Source organism: Astatotilapia calliptera, chromosome 3 (assembly GCF_964374335.1).
Source record: "Astatotilapia calliptera chromosome 3, fAstCal68.1, whole genome shotgun sequence".
NCBI lineage: Eukaryota > Metazoa > Chordata > Actinopteri > Cichliformes > Cichlidae > Astatotilapia > Astatotilapia calliptera.
This window is the reverse complement of record NC_137424.1, coordinates 77,235,289-77,255,038: the sequence shown is the minus strand read 5'-3', so window position 1 is coordinate 77,255,038 and position 19,750 is coordinate 77,235,289. Positions and strand designations below refer to the sequence as shown.

Sequence of the window (19,750 nt, the reverse complement as noted above, 5' to 3'; positions counted from 1 at the left end):
ATTCAGGCATTCACCCACACACATTCACACACTGGCGATGGCAAGCTACATCAAGCTACATTGTAGCCACAGCTGCCCTGGGGCGCACTGACAGAGGCTGCCGGACACTGGCGCCACCGGGCCCTCTGACCACCACCAGTAGGCAAACATGGGGTTAGTATCTTGCCCAAGGATATTTGGCATGCAGCCAGGAGGCAACCTGGGATCGAACCACCGACCTTCTGATTAGTGGCTGACCTGCTCTGCCACCTGAGCTACAGACACCCACTTCCTGCTGTGGCAAAACAAATTTCCCACATGTAGGACAAATAATGCTTATCTTATCTTATCTTATCTTAGAAGCTTAAGCGTTCCCATCCCTGAGATTCAGTGACAAACTCTACAGTGTCCTTAACGCATGGAGACAAATGACGAGCACAGACTCAACAATCCTTCCCCACTTAATCCTACTAACAACTGCGCCTGTTCCTAGAACCACGCCTGAGTTAATTTGCTTTGTTTTTTTTAAACTTATTAACAGCTTGATTTTCCTAATGGTTTGCATGTTGGTGAAGCAGAATCATTTTAGCGTAACCTTGCGTGTGTTTCTTTAAGCATCGAGGCACACCATTTACAGAATTCCTGGTTTTTAAAAAGCACAGGTATGGTCACATGGCCAAAAATACCATAATATTTAGTTTTGGGAGTGACACCACTTCCAGCTACATGTAGTTGTTTTATTGTCAATAAAAGTCTTTGAAACGTGTTAAATAAAAGTTTAACACTTTGATGCCACTGCAAAAACGTTTCATGACTGTATAGAAAAAACCTGTTGCCTCACAGGTTCTGTAGAACATATCTGCAAGTCCACTTGCTACCTTTTTGTAAATTACAAATAGGAACACTTGAAGACATTTACATATACAGTATTCAGTTTGAAGCATTAAATTGAAACATTTTCCTGCTCAACAATTTTTCTTAAGATCTCCAATCAGAGAAGCTAAGGGGATAATCAATAAACTGGTCAGAGCTCAGAACATACAATAATAGTTTAGATAAAAGTGTGTTTCTACAGAGAGGTCACTCCCTTCTGCTTTCCTCATTTGACAGTAAAATATATGAAAAGAACAAACAAAGACCTTCTTAAAAGTCAGCTTCATGCCTGTCTGAGAAAAGTGTATAAAGCATGTAGTGAGGGGTTTTACAGTCTTAAAACATCTATAATAAATGTAAAAAAAAATCAAGTTGGTTACTTCATGGATTTCACCTACCCCGGGTTATTTTTAAAGCGTAACTCCTGCGATAAACGAGGGACTGCTGTATTATTAATAGTAGAGTCCGGGACATCTACTTGATCAACATCAACATTGATTATTATGCACTGTTATTTTTAACAACACTTTTTTCCACTACTCGTGATGGGGCCTTCATCTGGGTCGAAATTTTCTCCAGGACCCAGGTGAGATTGACTACTTTTTTCTTTTAAAATATTTATTTATTGCTATTTCACACATATTACGACTAATATGTAATTTCTTCTACGTCTTCTTCTGTTTTTCCGGCAGTTGGCAACCAATTTAATTACAGCTGGTAGTTGTACTCCCCTCTAGTGGTAGAGATTGTAATTGTTCTGCCCGTTACTAGCCCGTACTTTAAGTACTAATCAGGTGGAACCAGATAATTTTCCAGGCATACCTGATAATTTCTTGTGGCACAGTGGTTTGGAAACACTGGTATAGATCATATTTTAATAATAAACTGCTTAAATGGCATTTGAATGTGGTTAGGTTCTTGTTGTTGACTTATGTATGTATGTATGTATGTATGTATGTATGTATGTATGTATGTATGTATGTATGTATGTATGTATGTATGTATATATTGTACTATTCTTAGTTAGTGTATTGTCTGTCTTGTCTTAATGTTGGTTTATAATGGAGCACTGTAACAAAAAATAATTTCCCCCAGGGATCAATAAAGTATTCTGATTCTGATTAAATGCATTGATGTATAGTTAGTGGTCTTTTGGCCTCACATGTATTATGTCTGATGTATTATAATTTGGTGCTATATAAATAAAATTGAATTGAATTATTGGAAAATTATTAATGATAGATCTGCATCGAGCATCGAGGCACACCTTGAAACATGTTAAATAAAAGTTTAACACTTTGGTGCCACTGCAAAAACGTTTCATGACTGTATAGACTCAGAAAACTTGTTGCCTCAAAGGTTTTATAGAACATACCTGCATGTCCACGTGTTACCTTTCTGAAAATTACAGATAGGCCCACTTGAAGATATCAAACATTTACATATACAGTATTCAGTTTGAAACATTTTCATGTTTAACAAGTTTTCGTAAGATCTCCAATTAGAGAAGCTAAGGGGATAATCAATAAAGTGGTCAGAGCTCAGAACATACAATAATAGTTTAGATAAAAGTGTGTTTCTACAGAGAGGTCACTCCCTTCTGCTTTCCTCATTTGACAGTAAAATATATGAAAAGAACAAACAAAGACCTTCTTAAAAGTCAGCTTCAGTCAACAGAGGAGAAGATAAGCTGTCAGGTAAGTTATGCATCATTAATCCTAAAGTTATATTCTTGGATATGTTTATATTATATCCATTATTCTAAAACTTAGAAATGATGATTTAAACCGTTTTTAAGACATGATAGTTTTGAAATATTTAAAAATCATTGAATAGAATTATTTTGGATATGCATATAAACTATATACTTATTAGACTGGAGAAGAGAAACCTTAAATGATAAACACTTGATAATAATTACAGTACAATAATAATCATGATGAGTATCTATTAAACAGAAGAATGGAAGAAACCTGTTTACTGCTCATCCTGCTGCTCTCAGGTCAGTAATATTAATATCTTAAACATTTGAAATGTAGCCTATAAACACACAGAGACAGACTGATGACATTTGGGTAATCAGATTACATGTACAGTTTTTTTTTATTAACACATCAACCACAAGAACAGTCAGAAAATCTTTATCTCCTCCTACCACAACACCTGCATTAATGTAAAATTATCTTCCTTTGTTAATATTTTGTTTTTTTGTTGTTATTTATAATGATATCTATTGAACCAAATAGATTTTTAAACTTTGGCTGTTGATTCGTGGCAATTCTACAGCTTTGGGAATAAATATTTTTTCTCTTCACTTCTTTTCCTCCTCATTCTTATTATTACTGTTATTAACAACAAGCCAGCGTAAACCTATAGTTTGTCCCAAGCCCAGACAAAATGCTGTGAGTTGCATCATTATTGACACCTGACGTCAAATCACTGCCAAATAAAATGTGGATAAGAATTGAATTTCCATACTGGATGTGCCCTGAGTTAACACTTGCTAATAACAGCGCCATTACAAACTGCTGGGCTTAGACAAAGGAGGAGGACAGGGAAATATGTGTAAATAGAGAGAGGTAAAGGCAGTGTGGTGTGTAAGAGTAAGGATTTTAAATATAGGGACTATGACTGTAAAGGGAAAGGACTGGCTGCAGATAATGAATGTACATACATTGGTATTGATATTAAATAAATTAGGAATTGTAAGTGTAATTAAAAGAAAATAGTGCTGCTAAATTAAATTAAGTTCATCTAACATTTTCTTTTATTTGACTTAGTTTAATGTATTATTTCTGATCAACTTAGTAGTAATCTGCTACTTAAAAATATCATTAAGTTTGACTTATTTATTTCTATTATATGGAGGTCATCTTTGAAAGGTTTCGATTCCTGGGGTCAATTTGACCACAAACATAAAAGACTTTTCTGAGCAAAGGAACTCGAGTAAAAGTAAAATGTCCTTGTCTTTTATCAATTGCTCTCAGGTTCTTGCATTAACATTATGCACAAAGTTTAACAAATAGTTTTTGATGTCGTTGTTTTTACTTCTGTTTTGAAACATGGCATAATGATTTTAAAAACAATTCATGAAAAAAAAAAAAGAATTTACTGGAGCATTAAAATGAAGCATGTATCAACTGCAATCTTTAAAAAGACTCAACTGACTTTTCTTTATTTAGCTTTTCAATGCTTTAAATGCATTTCTCTAATAAAAAGCTAGTGAGGAAATTTTCGGTCACAGTAAAGATTTAAAAAAATGCAATTGTTAGATAAGAGTCACAAGATGGTTAAAGCAAAGAAAAGAGAAATGTACAAATATACAAACCAGTTTTAAAAAGTAATGTCCAATAAATAGGGTTTTATATATATACAGTTGGGTTGAGAGTGATGTTGCACTTCAAAACTATAGTGGAAAAAGTTCCTCAAATGACTTACCAGTGAACAAAACAGGGGTTCTTATTAATTCATCATTCATCTTTACACAGTTCATGTGCTGATATAGCTCCAGTTACAGGAAATGATACTTAACTTATTAAAGGAGCTTGGAAAGAAAATCGTCTGGACTTCTTTAAGTTGCTTGAAGGCACTTCACCTCTCATCTAAGAAGCTTCCTCAGTTCTAGGGTTTTGTGGCACATCCAGACATTCCTGTCTGTCTGGCCACATAATTTCATCTACATCACAACGGATATCATCCCTTGTGATGCAACGAGGAAAGTATCTCCTGGAGTGGCGAATCCACCCTCTGCATGACTCTGTAATGTCGTCTCATGCTGCATCCATGGCTGCTAGCAGGGCCTTCCACCTCCAGGCAGAGAAAATCTCCTCTTTTGGATTAAGGAATGGGGAGCAGGGAGGGAGAAGTTAAACCAGCATTGTGTCATGTGCTGCAAACCACTTTATGACCAGATGTGAGTGGTGAAAACGGACATTATCCCACACAACAACATTCATGTTGAGTTGGCCTCCACCCCTCTCATTCTCAGGGACTATGTCCCTGTAAAGAGTGTCTGAAAAGTCAGGAGATGTTGTGTTTATATGGAACAAAAAGGGAATATGGGTGAGGATGCCATTGTCTGAGTTGGCTGCACATATTGTAACATTCCCTCCGTGCCAACCTGGGACATCAGTGGTTGCTGTCTGTCCAAAGCGATCTCTTCCACGCCTTCTGCCTTTGGCCAGATTGAAACCCGCCTCATCAACATATATGAATGTGTGCAGTGGTTCCCTATCCAGTGTAACATAATGCATTTTGCATGTTCTGTGAATATAGAAACAGAATTGCTAGTCTACTACATGAAACTACACAAAGTAAAAGAGTTTACAGTGCTAAACATTAGAGTATACGAGACATGTTTTACCTGTACATACTGGTGACCGATCTCCTTCACTCTTTAACTTTTCCGTTCAAATGGCACTTTGTACAATTGTTTCATGCACATTACTTTTCTCTTGAGCACTCTGTCCATTATTGCAATTGACACAGATCCAATATTACCAAATACACCGTTATCCTCTATGACAGCGCTTTGAATTTCTTTCAACTTTATTGCATTGTTTGCAATCACCATTGCACAAATAGTTTCCTCTTACTGCGGGGTAAAAGGGGGCTGTCTTCCACCTCTGCGAGCCTGTCTTTCAATCCTTTGTGGTGCAAATTACAGTAAAACTACAGTAATGCACACTAAACATGAGATATTATGAGATGTTGGATTACTGTCCCATACTATACATACCTGTTCTGCCTATGAAATGTTTGAATGATTGAATTCACAGTGGTTCTTCCAACATTTGGTTGCGCCCTCCGACAAGCCTCATCCACTTTGAGGCCGCGATTGACAACATGGACAACAAGTGTTGCCCCAATTTCATTAGGAATCTGCCTATGTATGTGGCGTCTTCCCCTGTTTTGTTCCCCCCGCATCCTCACCCCTCTTCCATGATGCTGACCTTCCATTTCTGTGTCACAGAACTGTAGAAATGGTACACACTAGGTCCTACTCGGTTCATATATGCTTGCCAGTTGAGAGTTCATGGGATTTATCCATGAGTGACTGTGAACAAGAGGCTTGTCATTGGTTACAACTAGAGATGGCATGATACCACTTTTTTATGTCCGGTACCAATATCATAAATTGGTGTATTTCAAAAATAAGACTATGAAGGCACTCAAAATAAATTTCCTGTGGTGGGAAACTATTTTGTGCAACTTTTTGGTATTTACAGTTTTGAGGGATAAACCTCTTAAATTTCTCTAAGTAGAAATATATGTAAAAAACAAAACAAAAATTATTTTCAGTTTTTTTGTAGTTTATTATTCTTTTTTTTTGCAATTTATGTAGTTACTATGCACTTAATGCATACATATTTTTTAAAAATGGGCTATAACGGTTGTATTGATGTGTAGAAACTTGAAATGTTCTGTTAAATATCCCAATTCTTTGATCTTTGGGCTGAAGGAAGAACAACACTCGGTGTATAAAAATGCTCAATCAACAATCTGTCTAAGGAGCTTGGAAAGAAAAGCATCTGGACTTCTTTAGGTTGCTTGAAGACGTTTCACCTCTCATCCGAGAAGCTTCTTCAGTTCTAAGGTCAAATGGTGGAGAGTCCCAGATATAAACCTAGTGGGAGTAACCCCCCAAAGAGGGACAAAGGACCCCCTGATGATCCTCTACCTAATCACATGAGCCAAGGTGTGAAAACGGGTGTGGGTCACAATCAGCCAGGGTTTCAGGTGAGCTCATTGTGAAACCTGGCCCCACCCTATGATGTGATTTCCTGAGGTCAGACGGCCCAGGATGTGAGTGGGCGTTAAGACGTCTGAGAAGGGATCTCAAAACTGGATTATAGATGGCAGAGAGTTGGTGTCATAAGCCACCGCCTCTGTTCAAAGATGGTTGCTCACAGTGGACATAGATGGCTTCTTTTACTCCTCTTTCAAACCATCTGTCCTTTCTGTCCAAAATGTGAACATTGGCATCCTCGAAAGATGCAGATGGACCGCTGAGTCTTGTCCTGTGGAGGTGGCTCTTCTATGTCGTGCCATGCGCTTGCGAAGTGGCTGTATGATCTCTCCAATGTAGAGGTCTGGGCATTCCTCGCTGCACTGTACAGCATACACTATACACTACATATACCACATTGTTAAGTTTGTATTTAGGATTAGGGAAGCACCGATACCGATACTGGTATCGGGTATCTACTGGTATCGGGTATCGGGGCCGATACTGTAAAATGTGTGTGTACTCATACTCGTAAAAGTTAACCGATACCAACTTATTTCATTAATCAGAGGGTGGCTTGTCATTTCTGTTGTAGTTTTTTAGATTGGCCACTAGGGGGACATCCCGCGCTAAACAGGCACAGGGTTAGGGGAGTGAGACTGGCGACTCCAGATAAAAAAGAGAAACTGGAGGCTGCTGTAGCTAGACTAAACAAAATGTCAGCAGTGTGGACCGGAACAGCCAACTTTAACTCAGGTTTTGGAAAAGCGATGAAAAATGTCAAGAGAAAATCCACGGGCAGCTTAAATAACAGAGGCTCTGACTCATTTTATCGCTCTGGATGACCAGCCAATGCCGGTCATGGAAAACATAGGATTGCACCGTCTTCTCAGCATACTCGAGCTGCAATATGAAATTCCCAACCGCCCATACATCAGGGAGATAGTGGTGCCAAAACTTTCTGAAGAGGTAAAGACAAGCAGTGTGTGCGCGATGTCAGTCCTCAGTTTAACGGCACAGTGGACTGATGAGGAGTTTGTTCGTCAATGCCAAATACTTTCGTTATTTTGTTTGTTTGTTTACAATATGGACACTCTGCAACAATTTAAAAGTTTATTTTATTCTCAAACCTTATTTGTATTTATTTTATTCCAAACATAAGTGTTTATTTATTATTCTGAAAGCTCGAGACAGTGCCAATAATTCAGTGATATTTTGTAAAATTACAATGTGGAGACTCTGCAATAATTTAACAGAAGTGCTTATTTTTCACTTGAAATTTTTTTGTGGTCATTTTTATTAAGATTTTATTTTTTATCGGCAGGGAATATAATAAAACCTCTCTTCCAATTAATTGTATTTGTGTGTGTGTGTGTGTGTGTGTGTGTGTGTGTGTGTGTGTGTGTGTGTGTGTGTGTGTGGTAGAAGTATCGGTTTATGTACTCTGTATCGGCAAGTACTCAGATCCAAGTATCGGTATCGTATCGGTTTGAAAAAATTGGTATCGTTGCATCCCTATTTAGGATTGCAATTTTAATTACTCTCCGATATCCGATCCAGTAATTTGGTTCAGCATCGGACCGATACCGATTTAAAACGAGGAAAAAAACAGGAAAACAAGTACTCAAAAGCAGCTTTATTGCTGACTCAAAAGAAAAACAATACAAAAATGATACTGAGATAATATGAACTAAACTCATGAAGAGACACACAGGAAAGCACACAGCAAAAGGGATGACACAGCAACAAGCAGGGGATGAAAGAGGACTAAAATACATGACTTAGTAATCAGGAAATGGGAGACAGAAGGGAAACACAGCTGGTACTAATTACACAGAGGAGATGGGGAACAGAGGCTGAACGTAGAGCAGAACTGTCAAAATAAAACAGGAAGTACACGACTGACCGAGACCCACACTAGACACTGAACAGAGTACAGAGACAGGAGCAACATGAGACATTACTGACTGGGGAACAACACAAACACGAGGACAGAACTAAACCGACACTAAACATGGGGGCACCAGAACAAAATCTAGGAACTAGGAATTAACAAAGCAAAAAAGGACTAGAGCGCTAACACAGAAACCAAAACAAAAGTAATCAAAAACCATGAAGTCACAGAATAATAATAATAAAAATAATGCAACAAATCCAAAAGACTGGGTCAGTGACCCAGGACCGTGACGATACTGTTGAACTGATGAAATCTACTTAAGGTTTTAAATTAAGCAGCAATCTGTGCAACTGGGTAATCAGCTACGTTAAGATTTTTACATTTTGTCTGTGTCACGGTTTGGCATGGCAGACCGTGGGGATGTGGGGAAGGAGGACCCAGGCGCAGTGCTCTGTGTATAAACAGTGCGTTTATTTAAAGTGTGTGGAAATAAGAACAATAAATCCCCGTGCTTTCCCCGACTTCCACTCCGTGTCTTCTCCCAGTGTTTGTGCTCCATGTGTCTGCTCCCTTGTGCCCGTGTAGACTGTGCCTGCTGCCCTCTCGTCCAGCAATCCTCCTGGGAAAATAGAGGCAGTAGTTAGCACCCTTAATTACACTTGGTAAGTTCACACTCACAAACAGACCAGCTGGAGAACTGACGGGAAGTCTCACGCAATGATCCCGCGTCGGTGGGAGCTCCAAGACTCTCTTAGGTAGCTCCCCCGACGAGGCCTGATCAGCAGCAGGTGTGTGGCTTCGGGTGTGGCCAGTTCGCCAGCAGGGCCACACCCACCAGGCCTGAAGGTGCCCGCAGAAACACATATACACACACACACGTGCGCAAAGAGGGAGAAGAGGGGCAGCAACACCAAAAATACATAAAATAACACAAGTCCATGACTGCCCATGGATCCTTGGTCGCTCAGGCCCAGGACCCTGACAGTCTGACATGTTTTTTGAGATTTTAATATCCAGTTATTTGACTTTCGTGTAATTAAAAAGATTACAAAAGTAAAGAAAAAACTATTGAGTTTTGCTAAACAGAAAAAGTTACTCTGTTGTACTCATTCTATTTAGGTTATGTTATAAAAATGTTGTAACATTATTAATACTATTAATAATATTAATTGTACATGATTGCGCTACACATAGTTATTGCAGTTTGAATAAAAAGAAAAGAAAAATAAACAGAATTAAAAAATATTGCTCATTCACCAGCAGGACTTTCTTTTGTGTGTTATAGTTTTCTCCATTTAAACTCAAAGAACAGTATAACTATTTAAAGGGTTTAAATTTTTCAGACTTTTTCAGTGATTCGTCTAACAGCCCAGTTTCCACAATAAAAACTTTTTATGTTTCTCAGGAGGACTTTCCACTCTTCCTCCCCACTCCAGAGAATACCACTTTGTGAACCAGCTGAAGACCTGGACTGAAGCTCAGAGTTACTGCAGAGAACACTTCACTGACTTGGTCACCATCTACAACAGCAGCATCAACCAACTGCTTTTCTCAATTTCACCAAGGATCAATACTTGGGCTTGGATAGGGCTCTATGATGATCGTTACAGCTGGAAGTGGTCCATGGAGGGAAAACTTTTTTATGTTGGCAGTACACATGAATTTTTGATCTGGGCTAACGGCCAACCAGACTGTGTATATGCAAAGGAATACTGTGTGGCTCTTCAGGGACAAACACAGATGAATGATAGACCCTGTGGAGCTTCTTACCCTTTCCTGTGTTACGATGGTAGGAAAAAGATTTGTTGGCATAGTTGTCCTACTAATTTATGAGATTCATAGTCTGTGTGTTTCAAAATTAATCCTTTTTTTTTAAATTTCACAGCCAAAAATACAAGTTACATCTTAGTGATGGAGAGCCGCTCCTGGTCAGCGGCTCAGTCGTACTGCAGGACATACCACACAGACCTGACCAGTATAAGAAGCAAAGAGGAGAAATCCAACATCACGCTCACTTTGAATGGATCAGGGGTTCAGTATGTGTGGATTGGTCTCTACAGGGATCCCTGGGCCTTCTGGTCTGACAACACAACCTCCACATTCACTAACTGGATGTCTGGTCAGCCTGATAACCTCTATTCAGTTGAATACTGTGGAAATTTGAATTTAATGTCGGGGCAATTGAATGATGGCAACTGTGGTATCAGAATCTATTTCTTCTGTTTCACAGGTGAGGTTCAGAATGCAAACACTGTAAGATCCTGTCATCATGTAAAACACTAATGTTTGTGTTGTTATATGTGGTTCATTTTTAGCAGTGACAAAGCAAACAGTGGTGAAAATGAAGCTTCAGTCAGAGGCAGACATGCACAGCACAGAGATCCAGCAGCAGGTTTCACAGCAGGTCAGCAGTTCAGTCACCAACACAAACTTGACACAAGGTCAAACTATGCTTCATGTTTTTCATCATCTGCACATTTTGTCCAGCTGTCAGGCCTCATGCTGTCAGAAGGACTGACAGACTTCAGGATTCGTTGGAGGAAAGTCCAGAGTTACCGTGACGACCAGTCAAAGAAGCAGGATGTGGACGGTGGCTGCAAAACTGAAGACTGACTGGACTGAACCACTTCATGTGTGAAGTTAATAACATGCTGTGCTGAGCTGTCTCATCCTTTGAATCTTTCAATATTTCAGAGTGTAAAGTTCCACCAACAGCTCATTTGTTCAGCTGCAGTTGTAGTTTGGTAGAAATTCTTTAATCAGAGGTCCACTCACTAGTTTTCCTGACAGGCTCTAGTCTCTTGTTTTGATTTGCAGCGTCTCTTTCAACACTTTAGACTCTGTCCTTCTGTGGACGTCACTGCACAGGCTTTGTCTGTGTGCAGTTTATTAGGATCCATAGTTCTGCTTCATTCTGACAGCAACCTCTGCTGACTTACACAAATGATGGAGAAGAAAGTGAGGAGAGCCAGAGATCTGATTGAGGAGGTCAGGGGGACAGCAAAACATTGTACTGTTTATGTCCTGTTTCTACTTCTATTGTTTAATAACTGTAACAGCCATGAATTCAATTCAATTCAATTCAATTCAACTTTACTTCTATAGCACCAAAATAAGTCACATCAACGTGCTTTATATTGTAAGGTAGACTCTACAATAACAAATTCAGAGAAAAAAAACAACAATCATATGACCCCCTATGAGCAAGCACTTTGGTGACAGTGGGAAGGAAAAACTCCCTTTTAAGAGGAAGAAACCTCCGGTAGAACCAGGCTCAGGGAGGGGCGGGGCCATCTGCTGCGACCGGTTGAGGTGAGAGAAGGAAAACAGGATAAAGACATGCTGTGGAAGAGAGACAGAGATTAAACAACTGATTGAACAATTAACAGCTATCAATGAGACCATAACAATCCCAAACCTTACCTGATATAAATGTGGATCATCGTTTTCAATGGAGAGCAGTTGCAAAGCATGCTGGATGTCCTCGTATCTGACACTTTAATTTGACTGTCACTTTGGAGGCACAGACAAAGTCACAGTCACTCTAGTAAGAACTACAGGTGGTGGGTAAAGTTTGTGCTGGTGTTGCCATAGTTACTGTTGTGGTCTTAGTTTTGACTTGTATTTTCGCCTGTGTTGACATGTTTGTCTACTTTTGTTTTTGTAGCTTTCAGCTTTCTTCATGATATATTTGAAAGGGTTTTAATGTGTTCTGTGGTTTCATTCATGTTTTTGTGTGTTTGAAAATGATAAATCCATGTAGACAGGTATAGAAAAAGTAATACAAAATGAGAGAGATATATTAAAATAGTAAGTGAACAGAACAGAACATTATTTATTGCCTTTCATAGATTAATTTCTTATTTAATAATATAATTTGCCTTCAACAAATTTATATTTTGCCAATATTGACATCTTTGTTTGTTTCATTAGCTTAGCTGGAGTAAACCCATGAAAATAATTTCATTTTATTCATGTGAACTTAATTTGTGGTGTAGGTAATTTGATTGTACTTTTCTGTTAATAAATGAATGAGTCATTTGTGTGTTTTGACACTGAGTGATAAATCAGGTGAAATTGCTACAGATCCATGAAAGTAAAGTTAGTTTGACACTGAAGCTTTTTTGTTTCTTTAGTTTTGTATGCGTCTGTGTAAGTTTGAGGTCCATGTCAAAATCACAGGCATTCAAATGTAAAGGGCCTTAAGTTATATGTTAGTTATGAGAATATTCATCAGTGTTGCGCTTTTACTACACACCAACAAATCCCTCTCGTAATGAGGACGCATGTGATCTTTCTCTTTGTGTTAGGTAAAGAAGGTGTGGCTGGAGTGTATCCCAGCTACCATTGGGTGAGATGCATGGTACACGCTGGAAAGGGTGCCATCCTGTCATTGGTTTAACACAGGGGTGTCAAACTCCAGTTCTCGGGGGCCAGTGTCCTGCAGGTTTTTGATAACGCCCTGGGTCAACAGACCTGAATCAAATGATAAGTTCATTACCAGGCTTGTGGAGAACTTCAAGACATGTTGAGGTCGGTTATTTACCTTTAAATTAGCTGTGTTATATCAAGGACACATCTAAAACCTGCAGGACACCGGCCCTCGAGGCCTAGAGTTCGACACCGGTGGTTTAAAACATAAAGATGAACAACCATTCACACCTATGGGCAATTTAGAATGACCAATTAACCTAACCCCAGGTTTTAGGTTTAGAAAATAACCGGTTCTGTTCCCTGTGAAATAACATCACTAAACTGGAAATAATTTAAAACGTTTGCGGAATCCCACAAAACACACCTTCATTTCTTTTGCTTTAATGTCCCATGCGGAGATCCGTAGGATATGAGCGCCCCACGTGACCGCTTACAGCAAACCTCAGCAGAGTAGCAACTGTCACTACCCGATCCATACCGGAAACCCGATCGGTACCCTGCATGCGCAAAAGGTGTCTACTTCCGGTCGAAGCGTTTTACGATAGTTACAGGTCAGAGTATCTGTTAAGATGTTAAGAAAATTAAATATCTCTTTAAATGTTTCCGATAATGAAACATTTAATATAATGTAGACAAAAACGAAAAATAAAAAGATAGTTACAGAACAGCACTCCACGGTCCTTACTGCGCATGTGCAAAGTCGGACCGTACAAATCGGGTCTACCCGATCCGTACCGCGCATGTGCAGGGGTTTTCTTCTTCTTCTGTTCGTTTAATGGCAGTTTGATCCCCAGTGTACGAGGATACTGCCAACTGCTGACCGAGCGAATGAACCCTATTGTAAACTGAATTAGCGTAATTTCAAATGCGTGTTAAATAGTGATGCGCGAATCTTGAACGAATCGTTCAATACTCGAGAATCACTTTACTGACTCATGAATCATGATTCACAAGCCCAACTGACTCACTGACTCATCCCTGTTGCTGTTAGCAGCAATGTATCTAGCTTATAATTAAAATTGTGGAGAAAAACACAACATCCAGTATCGTAACAAAAAAAATTCTGCTCTTAACTGGAAGAAAAAACCCTGAGTAGAAGCTCACATCAAGAAAATAGCTCCTCGGTTCACAGTAGCATCGCTCTGCTAACATGCTAACAGCACATTTGAGCTACTCACCCCCTCCTTCCTGTGCTGAATCGTAAGCCTAAACCAGGGCTGCCCAATCCCAGTCCTCAAGAGCTACTATCCTGCAGCTTTTAGATGCATCCCTACTCCAACACAGCTGAATCAAATGGTTTGATTACCTCTTCAGCATGCCATCATGTTTGGCAAAGGCCTGATAACAAGCCATTCATTTGATTCGGGTGTGTGGGAACAAGGATGCATCTAAAAGCTGCAGGATGGTAGCTCTCGAGGACCGGGATTGGGCACCCCTGGCCTAAGCGAATCACTCAGGACTCACTAACCCCCTCCCTCCTGTGCTGAATCATAGAGTGAACGAATCACTCACTCACCCCCTCCCTCCTAGCTCACAGCTTCTTCTTCTTCTTGGTTGGCGACCAATGTTAAGGCGCATTACCGCCCCCTGGCTCACAGCTCAGTGGACATTTAGATGAGAAAATATATATTTAACACATTTAAGGAAAATATTAATAAAATAAAAAATTAAATTAAATTAAATTAAATTAAAAATAAATAAATGTTTATTAAGCAATTTTGATAGGAAATTGCTTAATTTTAGAAATGTTTTTGCTCTTTTTTGCTCTGTAAAATAGTTGTTTTCTTTTAGAATCATTCATCTTAGCAGTAGGATTTACATGAAAAGAGAAACAAATTAAGTTTGAGTGAAAATGTACATTTTTTGCACTCTCTGGTCGACTGACTCAGTGAATCAAATGACTCAAAAAATCCGATTCACTTTGGTGAGTGACTCATTAAAACTCGATTCAGTAAAAAGAATCAAATTTACCATCACTCGTGTTAAATTTGATTTAGTGATAGTCGAGTGTGTTTATGCTTGTCTGTGTGGAGAGGATTGATTGGAATAGTGATGATGATGTCCGCTATCACTGTCAATAGGCTACAGAGAGGCCAAGTACAGGTTCACTAAAGAAGTGGTCATTGCTAAACATCAGCACTCTGAGAAGATGCAGCAGCAGATCTCAGAGAATGACTCGGCCTCTGTGTGGAAAGGTTTTAGGAATATCACCAACTACAAGCCTAAAACCCCCCACTCCACTGATGACTTGCTCTTGGCCAACACCCTCAACGACTTCTACTGCCGTTTTGACGAGCCATCAGGCAGCCTTCACACCTCCAACGGCCCCAACAATAGAGACACTTTGGACACTCATTCCCCCACCTCTCCCCCCTCCATAGAGCCATCACCACCTTCAAACACTTCACCTACAACACCCCCCTCCTCACCCCACACAAAAGAGGATTTCACACCACCTCCTCCCACCACAACTCTTCATATTCATGAAGCAGATGTGAGGAAGCAGTTTAAGAGTCTGAATGCTCGAAAAGCTCCCGGCCCAGACGGTGTGTCTCCTGCCACCCTCAGACACTGTGCAAACGAGCTGGCCCCAGTGTTTTCTGGCATCTTCAACTCCTCACTGCAGGCATGTCATGTGCCTGCCTGCTTCAAGTCCTCTACCATAATCCCTGTCCCCAAGAAACCTAGGATCACTGGACTAAATGACTACAGACCCGTGGCTCTGACATCTGTGGTCATGAAGTCATTTGAGCGCCTAGTTCTCTCCTATCTCAAGACCCTCACGGCCCCCCTCCTGGACCCCCTGCAGTTTGCATACAGAGCCAACAGGTCTGTAGATGACGCCATCAACATGGCCCTACACTTCATCCTGGAGCATCTGGACTCCTCAGGAACCTACGCCAGGATCCTGTTTGTGGACTTCAGCTCTGCCTTCAACACCATCCTTCCAGACCATCTCCGAGGCAAGCTTTCCCAGATGAATGTGCCTGATCCCATCTGCCGGTGGATCACTGACTTCCTGACGGACAGGAAGCAGCATGTGAGGCTGGGAAAGAATGTCTCGGACTCCCAGACCATCAGCACCGGCTCCCCTCAGGGCTGTGTTCTTTCTCCTCTGCTCTTCTCCCTGTATACCAACTGGTGCACCTCCACCCACCAGTCTGTCAAGCTAATCAAGTTTGCAGATGACACCACCGTTATTGGGCTCATCTCTGACGGGGATGAGTCTGCCTACAGGAGGGAGGTTGAACGTCTGGTGTCCTGGTGCAGCCACAACAACCTGGTGCTGAATGCCCAGAAGACAGTGGAGATTATTGTGGACTTCAGGAAGCACACAGCCCCACTCCCCCCATCATCCTGACTGACACCCCCATCACCTCTGTGGACTCATTCCGCTTCCTGGGTACCACCATCACCCAGGACCTGAAGTGGGAGCCCACCATCACCTCCGTCATCAAGAAAGCCCAGCAGAGGATGTACTTCCTGAGGCAGCTGAAGAAATTCAACCTGCCAACACGGACGATGATGCAGTTCTACACTGCAATCATCGAGTCCATCCTCACCTCCTCCATCACCGTGTGGTACGCTGGAGCCACTATCAGGGACAAACAGAGACTGCAGCGTGTTGTGCGCTCTGCTGAGAAGGTGATTGGCTGCAGACTCCCATCTTTGCAGGACCTGTACACCTCCAGGACACTGGGGCGTGCAGCTCGGATCTCAGCTGACCCTTCTCACCCTGGACACAGTCTGTTTGACCTGCTCCCCTCAGGCAGGAGGCTCCGGTCCATTCGCACCAGAACCTCTCGCCATAAGAACAGTTTCTTCCCCTCTGCTGTTGGACACATGAACAATAACCGTATGACTGTTCCCACCACTAACACATGACCCTACGCTGTGTTCACTGAATCATTCCATGTTTGGCACTGATCACCACCTGCACTCATGTATATATCATGTATATATCATGTATATATCTATCTACGTAGCACTTTTAATTCTTATTCTTATTTTTATTTTTTTCATGTCTATTTAAGCGTAATTTATGACAGTATGTTTGCACTGAAGCACCGCAGCAATTTCCTAATGTTGTAAACCTGCTCAACATTTGGCAATAAAACCCTTTCTGATTCTGATCTGATTCTGAATTGTCAGTAAACACTTCATCTGGCTCATGAATCTTTATGTAACATATTACAAAGTCTGTATTATTAACTCTGTAATAAGGCGCTATTCTTCTTATTTTACGGCGCTGTTGTTCAATCGGGGAACGCTCTCTGTTGAGGAGAAAAGCATGAATTTGTTTGTATACGAATTATCCATTGTTTAAATGTTCCGGTAGTCGAAAAGGAGGCAGAGCTGTTGAGAAATGCTAGGTGCTAACTGGGCGCTAACCGTATCGTTCCAATATATTGAATGTCGCAATGTTGGCAAAGAGAGGAAGTTACGTAAGATTTGCGCATGCGGGGTACCGATCGGGTAGTGACAGCGACGGTGGGAGAAGAGGTGCACGTGCGCAGACATGGCTGCCGTCCTATGAAGCAGACTGAGCTCACACACAAAGTAAGTATCGCTCCTGTTCCTGTCGATCAAACACCAATAACACAGCATCGCTGTCGCTTCTATCGACCCGCAGCAGCTGAAGCAGCCATGTGTTCAGCTGAGTCTCTGAGAGAGTTCATACAGGAGAGGCTGGCTGCTGTTTGTCAACAAATCTTCTGCGAGGTTCAGAAAACCATCGTCCAGTATGAGGAGGAGATCCAGCGTCAGCGCAGACTGCTGGATATCAGCCGGAGACCCGACACACACTCACACCGCTCAGGTACGGACACGTGTGCTGAGCTCAGGTTCCTCTCTGTTGATGAAGACATGAAAGCTCATCAGCGTCTCCGGGATTTCTCTGATGTTAGCTGGGAGCAGAAAGCTGTTACCTTGGTGATTAATTTAATTTCGGACTCTAATTTGTGTAAAATATCAGACACTGGGCATCAGCTAAAGACTGCAGTCAGGTGTGTTTGGCTGTTTTTCACAGTCGTACTGAAACAATCAGTGCAGTTTGAGTTCATCTGTGAGATTATTGTTTAGCAGGAGTAAAACCCTGAAAAGAAATAAACGCCTTGATGCTGATAAAGCAGCGAGTTTAAGGCCAGCATGTAGTTCAGGTTTTTAAGTCTTGAGCTGCCCCTGATTTCCTCATATTTTGGTAAACATAAATAAAATATGTGACTTGAGGGAGGTACCTATTTCAATAGGATGGAGCTGCAGCGTATATGCAGCTGTAAGTATATAGTCAGTTCCCCCAACTGGGTAAAGCACTATAAAAAGGAAATTCATCATTGTTGTCTCCACCCAAGCTCACCACCACGGTGCATGCAAAAGCAGCAAGAAAAAGATGAGTTTCCGTGCAGCGCCTTCGCTGTCTGCAACGATATTTTAAAAAAAAGAAAGTAAACCACTCTCAACTACAATCAGTACACACATTGGAGCCTACTGATACAATGAAGAAAAACAACAAACAAATAAACAAAACAACATCGACAGCCACAGCTGTCACAATAATCTTCAGCTCTTTGCAGTCGAGTTAAACCAGTCTAAAACAAATTAAAACAAACACTGGTGTTTCGGGACCTCGGCCTGCAGCCAAAAATCCATCCAGGCAAAGCTGCAGCATCTTGGCAATCTGTAAATGAAAACAGGACATCACTTACACTGAACAGTTGACCACAGCAGGAATATCCCTGTTCACAAGTTAGGGTCACACCCTAATAAGTATCGGCAAGTGGTGGCGGAGTCCACTACACATTTCTCTGCAGGAATAAAACAGTGTTTCCTTCTGCAAGAGTAAAAATGACTTTAAGCCTCTGCCAAACTACAGAAACTCAAGTGGGACATGTTCTGTTGCCTAAAAGGGGAAAACTACCGACAAAGGTCAGGTGTCACCTGTCACATATAAAAAGAAGAATTTGAAGCAGCTGTTCCAGAGAGTTTAGACTTTCAGTCATTTTTTTTCTTTATGCTTTTGTGGAATCATATTAAGAATAATTAAATGTGCCTCAAATGTAAGACAGAAATTGGTACCCTAACTCACAGCTTCTGGTCATGTTTGAAATTGCAAGAATATTGGTCTAATGTGTTATCTGAAATGGAGAAGATTTTCAGTTGTGAATTGGAGATGGACCCTCTGTCTCTCATACTGGCCCTCCCCAGCCGGCGATTAATATCCAAGAATAATAGGAGATTGCATTGTGTTCTCATCTATGCAGCAAGGAAGAATATACTACTCCAATGGATTTATGAAAAAGCACCAACTATTAAAGGTTGGCAAAGAGTAGTGTTGGATCTAGTGCCATTGGAATATCTTACATGTCCGCCACAGTGGCGGACTCCCTCAGGTGTCGGTGTGTTGGTGGTTCTTTGTGTCCGGGCGTGGGCGTCCAGGTACACACCGGCTCACTCCTTGGCGGCCGCTTATCGGGGCCTGGAGCCTGGGGCTCGCTCGGGCCACTTCGGAGGTGGGGTGCCCCCGGCCTCTCGGCCTGGGGCTCGGTCACTCAGGCACAGCTGGCTGCCGGCGGAGCTCACGGGCGCGTCACTGCAACTCCCCCTGGCTTCTGCTCCGCGGCTGCTGAGTGAGCCCTCATCTGGGACTCTCCTCAGCTCTTGCTGGGACAGTGGCGCGGCTGCCCCTCTGTTGGTCTTCCTTGGTCTCTTGTGTTCTGGGGGCCTCTGGATGTCTGGAGTTTTGATCTCCTCCATACCTGCTTCATGCCCTGGAGGACGGGGCTGTGGCCCCCCCACACCCTCTAGCAGATCATTACATGAAGGAACCTTTTAAAAAAACA

General features: G+C 41.4%; 1 protein-coding gene and 1 long non-coding RNA gene across 2 annotated transcripts in view; one reads left to right on the top strand and one right to left on the bottom strand.

Moving 5' to 3' along the window:
* Positions 1-2,730: 2,730 nt before the first annotated feature.
* The window catches only part of LOC113017787 (putative C-type lectin domain family 20 member A), a 134,975-nt gene continuing 117,955 nt past the window's right edge, over positions 2,731-19,750 (top strand). Inside the window, exons 1-5 of the mRNA XM_080299325.1 lie at positions 2,731-2,854; positions 9,883-10,266; positions 10,363-10,707; positions 10,793-10,881; positions 10,965-11,465. Coding sequence (XP_080155451.1) covers positions 2,815-2,854; positions 9,883-10,266; positions 10,363-10,707; positions 10,793-10,881; positions 10,965-11,090 — 984 coding nt within the window. The 5' untranslated portion in view covers positions 2,731-2,814 and the 3' untranslated portion in view covers positions 11,091-11,465. The remainder of the gene's footprint in view (positions 2,855-9,882; positions 10,267-10,362; positions 10,708-10,792; positions 10,882-10,964; positions 11,466-19,750) is intronic.
* On the bottom strand, positions 8,202-9,889 carry LOC145425871 (uncharacterized). The gene is made up of 2 exons (XR_013906646.1): positions 9,180-9,889; positions 8,202-9,096 (listed from the first exon to the last, which is right to left on the bottom strand). It is a non-coding gene; the product is annotated as an uncharacterized LOC145425871 (long non-coding RNA).